At 36.6% G+C, this 14,682-nt stretch overlaps 1 protein-coding gene across 1 annotated transcript in view; it reads right to left on the bottom strand.

Annotated features, from left to right (window-relative positions):
• Positions 1–14,682, bottom strand: part of LOC306865362 (A disintegrin and metalloproteinase with thrombospondin motifs 6-like) — a gene marked incomplete at its 5' end in the record, with an annotated part of 89,416 nt that overhangs the window by 17,553 nt on the left and 57,181 nt on the right. The window contains 5 exons of the mRNA XM_079409921.1: positions 411–540; positions 2,830–2,968; positions 4,984–5,147; positions 7,812–7,892; positions 10,547–10,670. Of these exons, the coding sequence (XP_079266047.1) occupies positions 411–540; positions 2,830–2,968; positions 4,984–5,147; positions 7,812–7,892; positions 10,547–10,670 (638 nt within the window). The remainder of the gene's footprint in view (positions 1–410; positions 541–2,829; positions 2,969–4,983; positions 5,148–7,811; positions 7,893–10,546; positions 10,671–14,682) is intronic.

The following is a 14,682-nucleotide window of genomic DNA, read 5'->3' as shown; positions in this document are numbered from 1 at the left end:
TTGAATTTTTGGGTGAACTATCCCTTTAAAGTACAATTTTAAGAAAGTATGATGATATTTTTAATTATACTGAATTTAATTGATACTAGTATAATAATAAAAATGATCATCGTCCAGATGATTTTTCATACGTCATTACTGAAATAAGAATGAAAATTGAGCTTTTCGTTTTTTTCAAATTACAGTAATTTAGAAGGAAATTTTAGTAGAAAATATGAAAATATCCCATTGCAAAAAATAAATCATTTTCTAATTGTAATCATATTTTCGCTTTGTTTTTCAGTAGTGGTAATGGTTATAAATAGGCTGTACTTTAATTAATTTAATATATAATTTTTGCCTTTTTCCTGATATGAATCACAAATTTTCAGATTAAGATTCAAATTACACCTCAAATTTGCTATACTCACTCCGGAGGACACGACTCGGTGTTGCAAGGTCGCTGGTTCCCTGGCGGTTTTCCGTCCGGGTCGCAGTAGCTGTTTTGGACCACCGAACCGTCGTCCAGTCTTTTACACACCACCTCCTGCTTCTGTGAGCCTGCAAAAAGACAATAAAGCATCACTTCATTCATCTGCCTTGCGCTCTCAGCTGGGAGATCGTTTTCGACACTTCAGCAGCTCGCGCGCAAGGCGCTGTGTGGTCGGCGTCAATCCCTGAGGTAAAACTACTTCTGTCTCTTCTCTAGGGGTCCACTTGCTGACAGTGCACTCTGTGTGGATGGAGGCACGGAGGCGATATTATTTTTCCCTCAGTATTATATCTAGGTGTGTAAATGCCTCGGTTGAAGTGAGTGTCTTAGTGAATGACTTTTACAGAGAAGCCAATCTTTTCTTTGGCTCTTGGTTGTGAAAAGTGAGCATTACCACAGTAATGGCAGAATAGCACGCTATGCTATATACTCAGCACTAGGAGCCATTGGTGCAGGGGCTCTTTGGGGCCCATAAGGAAAGACATTAGCCTCCAGTTAAGCCGGTTTATGCCAAGCTTGGCTAATGCGCAAGGCCACCTTGTGAGGTGGATCTAATAGCTGCCAATACGGCATTCTTGACTGGGTAACTGAAATAATGAAATACTCCAGTGGGAGTGCGATGACCCCTTTCGAGAAAAGAGATTTGATTCGCTGAAAGCAAACGAGGGGGTAAATGTAAACTCATGACATCAGTTCATGATGTAAGACCGTTATCAGTGTTGTTGCACATAACGATCAAAATAATAAGACGGCAACACTGAAATTTAATGGGAGTTTGTAGAAAAGCAGGAATCAAGTCCAAGCATCTGTAGCGGTGTGAATCACGAATCATTTTTAAAAGAATATTGCAGAATTTTTATGGCAGTTCACTCGGTGTGTAAACGCTCCCTGTGTGGCTTGCCAACAGAACAGCCGAGAGTTGTATTAATAACGCAAAATTTCACAAATGACATAAGTGTTGCTCTGGGGTATTTCCATATAAACTAAAATGTGTTCAAATGAATTGAGCAACAAATGAGGTCAAGTTCACTGAGCCTGGAGAAAACCCTCTGTGGACTAGCCTGCGATGTTTGCATATTTTGGTGAAATATAACAAGTATTTTGAATGTTTTCAATGGCCACACTTTAAAAAAGCAGAGAGGAAAACTATTTATTGTTGTAAGAAAGCCATTTATTTCGGGGCAGCCTGAACAGTCTGGTCATATTTGAGGTGAGGGCTCACATTTACATGTGGTTACGACATTCAGATGTTGAAATAAGAGGCAGGCTTTCTGTTCACTGCATAACTTGAACATTAGCAGTTCAAATTGATGGACCATATAGTCAGATGTCAGATAAAATACACATTTTATCATTCTGTTGGATTCTATTACTAATAAAAAAAGATGACTCGGCTGAAAACACCAGAATGAATTTCCAGTCCAATACGGTTCACAAAAAAGACATAGCAAAGCAAAATGGAGCTTTCTTGATTCAAAAAGAACATAAAAGTACCATGAAAGTATTAAAGTAGCCCAAACCAAAATTTCAGTTGGTATTCGCTGATCATTATGAAGCAGATCAGTTCAATTCATGAAGAATAATCAATTATAATCAATTCTAAATGGTTTTGTGAACTGATTCAATATCAATTATTCAAAAATCAGACTTTGCTGCTTCAAAAACTCAGTAGTCGTTCACTGTAACTGAACAGAAACGAATGACCAGTAAATTATTCAAAATGTACACTTTTGTATTGGAGTCACTGTTGACAGAATTTTCATTTTTGCTGAACTCTCTCTTTTTTGCTAGTTATGAAGCCTGGCAGGGACACTATCAAGAACATAATTTTGTCTGTCCACTTATTTTTCACATTTTCCTCTATTTTTATGTAAATGTTGGGATATCACATAAAAACTACAATAGGAACACATATACTGAATAAAATCCTTGATGTGCACCAATAAAAATCATGTGACTTTGCCTCAACAGATGATGTGATTGGATAACTGGAGAACTAATCAAAAACCATCTCAAATGTTATGTCATTAATCATTTTTAAACACCGCAGCCAAAGTCTGTCATCAAAATTATTTGGTATAATCAATTCCCATAATAAGTCTCACAAGACTGCATTCCCAAACATCAGACATCCTGATTTATTATGTAGTGAAAAAGAGCCACAGGATGCAGCAACCTTCAGTTTTATTATCAATACTTTGCACTTCTTTCCAAGGAAGAGACAATTTTGTTCTCTTGAACACATGGGATGGAAACTTTGCACACAAGTTAATTTCGTAACTTTGGATGGAAACAGCTAATGATCAATAGGTACAACAAATGTTCTTAGTAAGGATGTGAATGATTGCTTGTTTTACCTCCTGCGCATGTTGCTGAGCACTCAGACCAGGGCAGATGGTGCCAGGAGAAGCCCACTTCATTGTCCCCACTTCCTGTGCGCTGGATCGGCACATTGAACTTGTAGTGGATGCCCAAGTTCTGTTCCTGTAGTAGCACCTGAAACATGAAACGGTTACTTTTCTGTTGCTAGTATACTGTCTTAATGAAGAATTCATGGTCTACATGGCTAGTATTGTTCCCAAATTGTGGCAATTAGCACACTGAAGGACAAAACATTTCAGTATTTTACAGTAGATGGCACATTCTTTGGTGACATCAGCCAATCAGTGTTGTTATTTTCCTGCCTGACTGGCTCAAAGAAGAAAAATTTAACGTGTCCATGAGCAAAGATGGATGCAGGTTGCGTACGTCCGAGGCTGGATGCGCCAACCAAGCAACTGTCATTGAGATGAATGGGAATTTCTCCAGGTATTACAGACCTCCATGGTCTTTTGCCCTAAGTATTTTGGCAAAGGAAGTTGGTCTTGGATCGGTGACAGAAAGACAAATACTGAGGTCTTAAAAATGCATGAAACAGAGCAATCAAATCATTAAAAAGGGGAGATTTTTTGGATGAGCCCAACCTCAGTTCAGCTTGAACGAGCACATATTTAGCATATCACATCAGCTTTATTCCTGAATTACTTAGAGAGCTGTAATTGTGTGTGTGTTATAAATTGGAAAGCCATGTTAACCAGTGAGGGCCACAATGGAATGGCTTGCGGTGCACTGGCCACTTGTATGTTTTCCAGCGGTGCTGCGACCAGGCCTGGTATTTCCAGCACTTTTGTCCAGGCGAAAGCCATTGTGGTTGCCGAGATGGAGCTTTTCAGAATGAACACACACGCGTGCTAAAACGTGCACATGAGCACTCTCATTTGGTCAGACAGAGGTTTTTAGTGCAAACATATATATCGGTTAACTCTGAAACCGCTAGCCAGAGTTCATGTGAGGTTTGTACACAGATGTGGACTTTATTTAGAATGAGCTAAGCAATTTCAAACTACACATTCAGAACACAAGCCTCTACAGTATCACTACTGTGACTTTACTATAAGACAACTTGACTATATCAGATTTTATAGTTGGACAATAATTCAAATGTAAGGCATGAGGCATTGTGTAAAAGCCTACTCCAATTTGAAATTGTAGCTAGAATGTAAATTGTGTCCAAATATGTAAAACATTTAATAAAAAAAATAAAAACACTTTTAATATAATTTAAAAACTGTCACGCATATCATTGCATTCTGTACTTTTCCATAGCATGAAATATGCTTTGTATAAAACTTTACAGAGACATATTAATCTAGATACTTAAACATACAAATGTTGTCATGTTACATGTTTGAAAATTGCATATGAAACAACTCATAAAATGTATTTTATGTAAACACTAATCATTACGTAAAATTACATTTTACAAAACTTTATTTAACTAATAAATAATAGCTACAGTAATTAAACAGTCACACATATAATTGTATTATGTACTTTCTAACAACTTTGGATCTCTTAACAACTAATAACTGATTAATCAAACATTGCTGGATATTTACATTATGCACTTTCAAATAACTTTGTGTTGTAACACCAGCCTTAATGTAAAAAATACAATTTTACTAAAACATTAAAACTGTAGATAACTAATAAGTACTAAAACATTGTCAAATAACTGCTACATTATATACTTTCAAAAACTTTACATTTGATACAATTTGGCATAATTACGTTATGAACTTTCAAACAACTTTACATGTTTTAAAACACTAGCCATTATATGTTTCATAAAATAAAATGTTTTGTGAGCCTTTTAAACTAGCTTTTTAACAAACAAGCTAAATTGTCAAATTGAGTAACTATGCAATGAATGTATTTGTAAAACACTAGCCATGGCAAATGTATTTTACATAAAAATTTAACTAATTACTTTTGTTACTTAAAAGAAAGTGGAGAAGTGACAGGAAAAGCACAGGTTGAAGAGAGAGAGAGTGGACATACACTAGTAAGATGCAAACTCAGGTTTCCTACATAGTGAACGACCTGCCAGGCCACATATCCAACATATACTTCTGAAACACTAGCATTAAAAACAGTACTGTATCCTTCATAGTATATGAAGTTTAACTCACCATAACCACCAAAATTTCAGTGGTGGCCCCTAAAGCTTCAAGCGACTCGGGTTCATCAGTCGGCCTCTTGTAGTGGAAGGCTGTTCCTGCAATGTCAAATTTGCGGGGCCAGTCGATGGTCCAGGCTCCGTTGATGTAATAGTCATCCCCCTCCGATTTCAAAGCTGTGACAAGTGAGAGCTCCAGTTAATAACCCGACACGAGCGAGATGCTGCCAAGCAGAGAGTGATCTCATCGCTGTCATTCATCAACATGATGAGCATCATCTTACAGAGGACCTCAGGCTTCCTGATGCCACGGGCAATTTTCACTCTTGCTTTCAGACGCTGTGCAGCTTGTAGATCTAGCGTACCAAGTTCAGGTGAAAGTCTGCTTTCCTTACAAATACCGTAACTGCTCAGTTACCAAAACAAAGATCTCATCTCAAAGCATAACACACCTCAAAATATTCACTCTTGTCTTGATTCAGATGGCGCCAAATTGTAGAAAAACAATCCAGATGTTTTTTACTCACTCCAGCTCAAAAAGATACCATTTATTTTTCTTAAAGTTACACCAAGTATTTTTCAAACAAAGAAATGAATGGTACTTTTAATAAATCTTTCAAATGGAAACACTTACATTGAAGATTAGGATGTTTTATTACACATTGGGCAGCTCCAAATAGCCAAATATTATCTTGGTACTAATATTTGGCTAAACTATAGCTAAAATAGCCAAATTATAGCACACTATCATTTGTGAATTACATAAAACAAAAATGACGAATTGTTGGAACAATAAAGAAGAAATTTGTGTTTTAAGTGTTTAAAGGGGTCATCGGATGCCCATTTTCTACAAGTTGATCTGATTCTTTAGGTTCTTAATGAAAAGTCTATAACATACTTTGGTTAAAATTTCTCAATGGTAGTGTAAAAAAAACATTTTTACCCTGTCAAAATCAGCTGTGATTTTAGCAAGCCATTCTAGTCCATGTTGCTTTAAATGCTAATGAGCTCTGCTGACCCCGCCCCTCTCTTCCATGGAATGACGAGCAGTACTGTTTACTTTAGCCGCGAAACTGGTTAACTAGCACATTATTACGAAAAGCAATTTGCAAAGATTCATTAAAAAACCCTTATACTCACTTCTTCTGTAGATGAAGTTGGATCACGAATGATTCGCGTGAACATAAACGAACTTAGGCAGATTGGAGATCGGCGCATTCACTTCAAAACGAAAGTAACGTTAATCCTTCAGCGGCTCAGATGTCGGGAGTAAATGACGACTGCTATGTTCATTATTACATCTAACAACAAAACACCTCAATCGCTTAATCGGAGACATCTTGTCTTCCCCTGCACTGGTGTCGACACAATGGCGGACAGCTCTCAGCTCACTCAGGGAGGGTCTAAGGTAAGACGGTCTTGTCAATCAGCTATCGTGGGAGGGGTCTGTACAGAACTACATCATTCTGACAGGAATCTCAGAACAATCTGATTTGAGAAAGGGGATTTTAAAATAGGGATTTAAAAAAAAAAAAAAAACACTGGCTGGATTTTTACCATTATAGGATGAATGTGTACACACACTTCCAACACACATTTATGTTCAAACAACATGTAAAGTGAATTTTGCATCCAATGACCCCTTTAAACTGATCTTTTCCATGCATGAAAGTAATGACTAGCTCTAAAATGACTGCTCCGGGTGTGTGTTCACGGTGTGTGTGTGTGTGTGTGTGTGTGCATTTGTTCACTACTCACTGCTGTGTGTGTGCACTTGGATGGGTTAAACGCAGAGCACCAATTTCGAGTATGGGTCACCATACTTGACAATACGCCACGACTTTACTTTACTTTAAAAAGGACAAAAAGCAACATAAAAATAGTATGATTTGTACATGAGTGACTGAAAAGACAAATATAAGTCATTAAGTCCTAAAAAAAAAGATTAACATTTTTAAACAGTGTGTCAAGATGTGTCATAACAAGGTAAGATATCGATGATACCATATGCCAATTGGTTCTTGCAAGCCTTACTACTAAAAATGACATGGCATGTTTTGATATGAATGCATAAGCATTGACCATACGTCATAGAATTCTGAAATAACTGAAAATAATAGAATTGTATGCCCTCAAACTATCAGTTATATGACACGTTAGGCAAAACCAACCAAAGATAAGACGACAGTTGGTTTCAGGTAGAAATGAAGAGAACTGACTGATGTTAAACATCAAATGAACCAATTCTGCAAGCTTGCTTTCATTATTAGCCAAATATGTCAGACATTAAGGATCTCAAGGCCATTTCAAAAGATTCTCACTTTAAACAGGGCCATGTGTTTATATTTGACAAATGTGGCACACATGTGAATGTCTGAAGGAGACAAAATGTGTTTTCCAATTTTCTTTAATACGCTGCTCGCAAGCATTTTGGCGCTAATGTTGGCCACCGCTGTGCTAGAACATCTGACAACTTATCTTCCTTTCAAACGGCGAGAAAACCTCTACATCAACATGATAGACAACAAAACCCAACAAGCTGTCATACACACTAGCTATATTTATGTTTGCACTCAAAACAACTTAATTGGACCCGCTTGTTTGATTGTTTTAATTAGTTACATGGCTGAGAACCATTATGGTTTTACTCCGCTTGAGGTTGGGAAAAGACAAAAGGCAAAATCAAGACAATAAACAAATATAAGACATGACAGTGAGGATGGCTGTCAGACTGATCCAGATTTACACCCACAACAAAGCCTAAAACAAACCATTTCACCACTTTTGTAACCGGTATGGCTTCATGAACAAAGCTTCAAGAAGATAAATACAAACACTCACCGATGTAGTTTTTTGACACGGCCACTTCCCTGATTTCAATATGAACGGATCCTTTTGGTATCTGGACAACCTCCATATAACCTACAAAATACACAATTTGGTTTAGAAAATGAAGCAAAAGTTGAATTTTGCTCATATAACAGCACAGTTGTCCATAAATGTACATACATGTACGTCTTGTTTTAGCAGCACATTTTAGCATCATGAGTGCCATAAACCACAATACCATTATATTTAGGCCACGATGGTCGCCTAATCAACTAGTCCACCCAAGATATGTATTTAGTTGTTATATTTTTAGTGTCACTTAAATTAGCATTCTGTAAGAGTAAAGCACCAATAGTACAGCATGCACATTCAGACGGACTTCTTTGGTAGTTGTGTCACATCTTACACTATTTTTTAAGTATCTAACCACAAGAGTTTTCAAGATTTTGAAAACATTTTTTAAAGTTGTATAGTTTCCTAATTATAACTCTGTAATTCCAAAAAGAAAATCTAAAGTTTTGTTTGAAACTTTTGCATGCATTTTTACTTCCGAGAACATTTGTAACACGTCTTTAAACCTTTATGGCTAATTCTTATTAGTTGCATCTAGTGTTTATTGTAAACTATTCAGACAAGGACAATTTGAACAGAATCCCAGCATGTTCAAAGAAAATCTAACTGACTTAGCAACAGCAAATTCATTACAAGAGAAGAATCTACACCGTACCCTTAACTCCCCCTTAAAGTTTCAGATGATTTACCAGCTATACCTTAAAAGGAGAAAACTGTCCCTTACTACAGAGAATACTTTTGGATGAGGCCCGACAACGTGTGCAATATTACAAATTTTATCGATTCTCTCACTGGATGATGCAATTAATACTCGTATATTGTGTTACCACTTCTATTTTGACAACTTGTTTCTTGACCCAAAAACAAAAGCTTTATAATTGGTTGTCTGATGAAAAACACAACAACACTGCATTTCCATGAAAAATGTCGAACTTGGCCAAAGCACCCATTGGCCCCCTGACAGGAGCCACTGCCAAAAAGACAATGCGTTCCTCCGCTCGCTTGTGCTGTGCTTTCTTCAAATGGGATTTCTCTAGTGGAGAGCGATTAAAAACTTGTCGCATTTGGCAAGCGTGCGGTGCGCTCTCTGGAATGGGATTCTGAAGGGAGAGATCGGTCGTCGTGCTCCTCTTCTTTCATACAGCTCAGCAGTGGCTTGTGGATTTCGCCACATTGTATTTTATGTTTTTGGACAACTTCAGAAATGTCAAATTTCAAAGCAATATGGACACTGACTGTATAGCCCTAGATATACGTGCGAAGCCCAGTGGTGACAGGACATCTTAAGACCCTGATATACTTAAGATGTAACATGTTAATATTAGGCATGCCACATGCTAATAAGCAACTAGTAAATAGTGAGAATTGGTCCCTATACTAAAGTGTTACCAGGAAAGTTGCTTTTAAAGGTAATGCATTACAATATACAAAACTCCATAAAAGTAACTAAATGCAAAAGTTACTCTTTATAGAAAGTAATGCATTACGTTACTTTTTCTCAGCTGGGCTGGGCTCGCTTATTTGTTTTTAAATGACCCAAAAGTTATATTTTTGGCAACTGTAAAGGCCATTTCACACCAAAAGTGAAATTAATTAGCTTCAGGCCAAAGGAAGTGGCTCTACACCTAACTCCCAATTTCTCTCTAAAGTACAAAAAATGTTGTAAAAAAACTTATTTGAAAAAGTAACTCAGATATTTAAAAGTAATGTTACTTCACTAGTTACTTGAAAAAAAGTAATCTGATTATGTAACTACACAAGTTACATAATCAGATTACTTTTTTTCAAGTAACTAGTGAAGTAACATATATTATGCAAGTCTGTTCTGTGCACTTTGTTCTCAATCACAAAATAAGCACACAACAAAAACACAGCGATGAGAAACAGCAGTTAAGAAAGCATCTGATCTTTGTGATGTGCATGTTTGCACCAAGTCACATCACATTTATTTATATAGCACATTATACAATACATTGCTTTTAAGCGGCATGACCATATGTCGCTTTTTTTCCCCAGACATGTCCTGGCCAGGATTTGTAAATTACCTGAAATGTCCAGTGTTTTCAAATGTTTTCATACTTGCTGAAAAGCATTCTGACTGATAGCGTGCAGGCATTGTATATAATCGACCAATCATGGCATGCAAGAATGTGGAATCTACAGAAAATTGTCATACCAATGCAAATACATGTACATATAACGTTTGAGGACAGTAGATAAACAATGTCAAAAACAAAGCTAAAAACCTGGCATTCCACGTCAAGGTGGATCACACCTACCGATTACGTAATTGCTAAGGATCAATGGTAGTTCAAATGTGTTTACCAGCCAGAGCAAACTTTTTTGGAACGTTTGCTTTGGCAAGGTGTTTCCAAGTACAGAAACAAACTCCAAACGAACTTCATTTTGGCCTGATTTTGCTCGAATGACATCACACCAATTCATTCTTCGATTTCGCCTGAGGTATATGGGGGCCTTCAGTAACTCTCCAATTCATGGTTCAATGTGGCCTGTGATCAAACCTTCCAATATTTGCATTATTGCATACTCACCTAGTAGGTTGTCTAACACATTCTCATGGCAATGCGTAATAGCTCGAAGATACAAAGTGGTGAAATGGTAAGATATTGAATATGTGTTATTGACGATGAGTGTAAAATCAGGGACCTCCTGACCTCCTCTGGGCAGCGAATCATTGAACAGTCCTTCGGTGACCTCACACGTACTGCCGTCCCCTCCACACACACGGCATCTGTCCTCCTTGGCATCCGAGCCCAGGATGTTATCACAGCCAACATGCTGGAAAGACACACAGGCAGGGTGTTTCAGTGCAGGGGAACACGGTCAAGGCGTTCTCAGACCGTGACTATCTGATTCAAAGAAAAACATGTCATTCACACAGCTGTATTGAGTCAGAATATGACATGAAAAGATGAATGGTTCTGGTTTTGCTTCAGGACCGTGATTTTACATTGGACATCAACACGGTAACAAAATTATTTACAGCATTATACAAAATTAAATAAAAATGTCCTTTAAATCAAACATTGAAATTTGTTGATATGACAGGCTGATTATGAAAACTGACATTTTTGTAAGTGCATAAACAATAGCAGAAGCATGAGTAACAGTATTTATATTTCTAGTGTTTTGTTTCTAAATGTCAATTGAATTTTGTTGGTTTTATGCTCTCGGCAGCCAATAATTCACCACACAAAACACATTGTGGTTGGCACAAACCATGTTTATTCAAATTTTCTTTCATCTTGCATGGTTTTGTTCATGAGGGTATGTCACGCAACCTGTCCACGTTGGCATTTGTCTAACTTGACTGGTTTCTACCAAATTACAGGTGAATTTGTGCCAAAATACCATTGAGGCTGACTGGACACACAACCTTTGATTTACAAAAATGGCAATATGCACTAAATTAGTACCATACTGATTTACCGCCGATATTGTGGATATCTATATGTATTTTAATTATTAGTATCAGCTGATATGGGATAATTACTTGTTCATGCTTGATTTTGGTTACCTTCATCCAATACTTATTTAAAAAAAAAAAATTTAGAAGTAATTTTAAAAAAGTAATTTAAGACTATTAGATCCCATCTTTAGCAAATATCAATATGATTATTTTTGAACTATGAATTTTTTAAATTACTTTTGAAGATTTTTCACATTGCACATTATAATGTTGTGATGGTTTAATTCATTAATTCAAATTTTAGTGTTCATGCTGAAATTCTTCAATCTGTTTTTGTAATTATTTGTGAAATTTAGAAATTCAGTACAAGTACAATGACTCCTGCACCAATTTTCTTTTCATTTATGCACGATTATATGCCCTAGTAAAAAATAATATATTTAATATACATTTATTTCATACTAAGTATAGTTCTATTATATTATATAGTTCCATAGTAAATCATATTTACTGGCATATCGCTCAAGACTTAATGATAAATTATAATTAAACTTTATTCGTAGTATCAATGAGCACAATGCACATTTCTTAATATTAAGCCTAAAATGTTTTTTAATGTTACTATGAATGAGGTTTGTATGATCTCTGAATAATAGTCTTTAAATGCAAGATATTTAAAGTGAACCTGAAGTATACTTGCAATAGTTCCACTTTAGCACAATCAAATATACTTCAGTATATCTTTAGTTAGACTTCAGCACTACTTCCACACAATTAAAGTGCATTAAGCACAAAATTATTTTTAGTATACTTTTAGTATAGTTTAATATACTAAATGTACAAATGAAGGGTATTTTTAATAAGTACATACAACCCGAATTCCGGAAATGTCGGGACATTTTTTTTATTTGAATAAAATGAAAACTAAAAGACTTTCAAATCACATGAGCCAATATTTTATTCACAATAGAACATAGATAACAAATGTTTAAACTGAGAATTTTTACAATTTTATGCACAAAATGAGCTAATTTCAAGCTTGATGCCTGCTACAGGTCTCAAAATAGCTGGGACGGGGCATGTTTACCAGGTGTAGCATCTCCTTTTCTTTTCAAAACAGTTTGAAGATGTCTGGGCATTGAGGTTATGAGTTTCTGGAGTTTTGGTGTTGGAATTTGGTCCCATTCTTGCCTGATATAGGTTTCCAGCTGCTGAAGAGTTCGTGGTCATCTTTGATGCATTTTTTGTTTAATGATGTGCCAAATGTTCTCTATAGGTGAAAGATCTGGACTGCAGGCAGGCCAATTCAGCACCCGGACTCTTCTACTACGAAGCAATGCTGTTGTAATAGCTGCAGTATGTGGTTTTGCATTGTCCTGCTGAAATACACGTCATCTGGAGGGGAGCATATGTTGCTCTAAAACCTTTATATACCTTTCAGTATTCATTGTGCCTTCCAAAACATGCAAGCTGCCCATACCGTATGCACTTATGTACCCCCATACCATCTGAGATGCTGGCTTTTGAACTGAACGCTGATGACACACTGGAAAATCTCCCTCCTCTTTAGTCCGGAGTACACGGCGTCTGTGATTTCCAACAAGAATGTCAAATTTGGACTCGTCTGACCATAGAACACTTTCACTTTGAATAAGTCCGTTTTAAATGAGCCACGACTGTGCTTCTGGGCCATGTTCACATATAGCTTCCTTTTTGCATGATAGAGCTTTAATTGGCATCTGCAGATGGCACGGCGGAGTGCGTTTACCAACAGTGGTTTCTGGAAGTATTCCTGGGCCCATTTGTCAATGGCAGAATGATGCCGATGAGTGATGCAGTGTCATCTGAGGCCCCGAAGACCACAGGCATCCAACAAAGTCTTTGGCCTTGTCCCTTAAGCCGAGAACACACCACACGATTGTGAGGCCGATTATGAATGGAATTTATTACTGGCTGCTGATCGTGCCCAGTCGGACCGGGTCTGTTCCAGTTGGGCTCAGTCGCTGTTTGCAGTCGGCAGAAAAATCACACAGTGTGTGGTGTCTAAAGATTATAATCTTAGAATTGAAGAACCAGTCCTTCAAGAACCAGTTGTTTTCACAAAGATTTTTTTAAACATGTTTAATATTTGCGACTGACACCCGTGATTGTATGTGGTTATGCAGTGGAGATTTGTTCACTGTCAAACATCATTCAGCAGTCCTTTTGTAATTTTTTTTTCTAGATTACAAGAAAAACATTTGATTGTTCTTGTTGTGATTTATTTCTTGTCTTTCTTTTAATTCATTAGTTAACACTGCAAATTAAATTGTTTCTTTTTTTGCAGTCGATGAAAGTAGCCTAAATTATGTCATTTTAAAGAATATCAAGAATTCTTTTATTTCGATCTGCAGTCCAATAAAAGTTTTTTTTCTTAACTTTGAACTTAAATTTACTTAAATTTTGTTATGAAGATTTTTAAATGAACTTAAATATGCTAGGCTAACAAATTTTCTTCATAACCAATATAGGAACAACGAATAGCCTATTTCTTCTATTCTTCTAAACAGTTTTCATTAAAAAAATCATAATAAATCCATATGACGAAATTAAATAATTGTATATTAATTATATATAATGGTTCTGTGTCAAATGGATGAGGAAATTACATTGCCATGAATGTTTTATTTCATTCTAACCTCGGGAAAATGAGCCTACTGTTTTTACTTAGAACCAATTCATTTTTAATCCCTGATTTTAGACATAGATTAAATAATTAACATATTGTTGCTTGACTAAACATTTAAAAATAGCACTAGAGATGTTATAATTAAGGGAACTGAAAAGACAAATGCGTCTACTCAAGCAATAAATCCAAAAAGAAAGAGTCATCGGACTTATAATGCAAAACATATTCAAGACACATTGCTATGGCATTTATTTGGAAAACCAACATAGCAGGAAAGCTAATGTTTTCTGTTATATTAAGCACAAACTTAGAAAAGTCAAACAAACCTTAACGTCTCAATAGGGAAAAGCACCAGTGTTTTCCGCAGTGTTGTCTGTAGCGGGGCGGGGCGGGAGCAGCCGCGGGAAAGCGGCTAAACGCTGCGGTTTTTGTGAGTGCTTTTTTTTGGTTCGGCGGAATTTGTCCTATTGTGACCTGCAGTCGTTAAGTGTGCTGTGTAGCAGACTGACTCAGTCAGTAGGTTTGTGCTCCTCTCTGACTGTCAAAGACTAGAATCTGCTCCGGTCGATGGTAACGGTCTTTAAGTGCGTTGAGGTCAGTCTTACAATGTTTCTGCTAGTTGTGTAGTGTGTCCCCAGCTTTACGCACAGAGATTTCTCTAGTCTCTCTGAATCTTTTGATGATGTTATGCACTGTAGATCAGTGGTTCCCAA

Source organism: Barbus barbus, assembly GCF_936440315.1.
Source record: "Barbus barbus genome assembly, chromosome: 47".
NCBI lineage: Eukaryota > Metazoa > Chordata > Actinopteri > Cypriniformes > Cyprinidae > Barbus > Barbus barbus.
The sequence above is the reverse complement of the archived record's forward strand: the minus strand, read 5'-3'. Positions and strand labels throughout refer to the sequence as shown.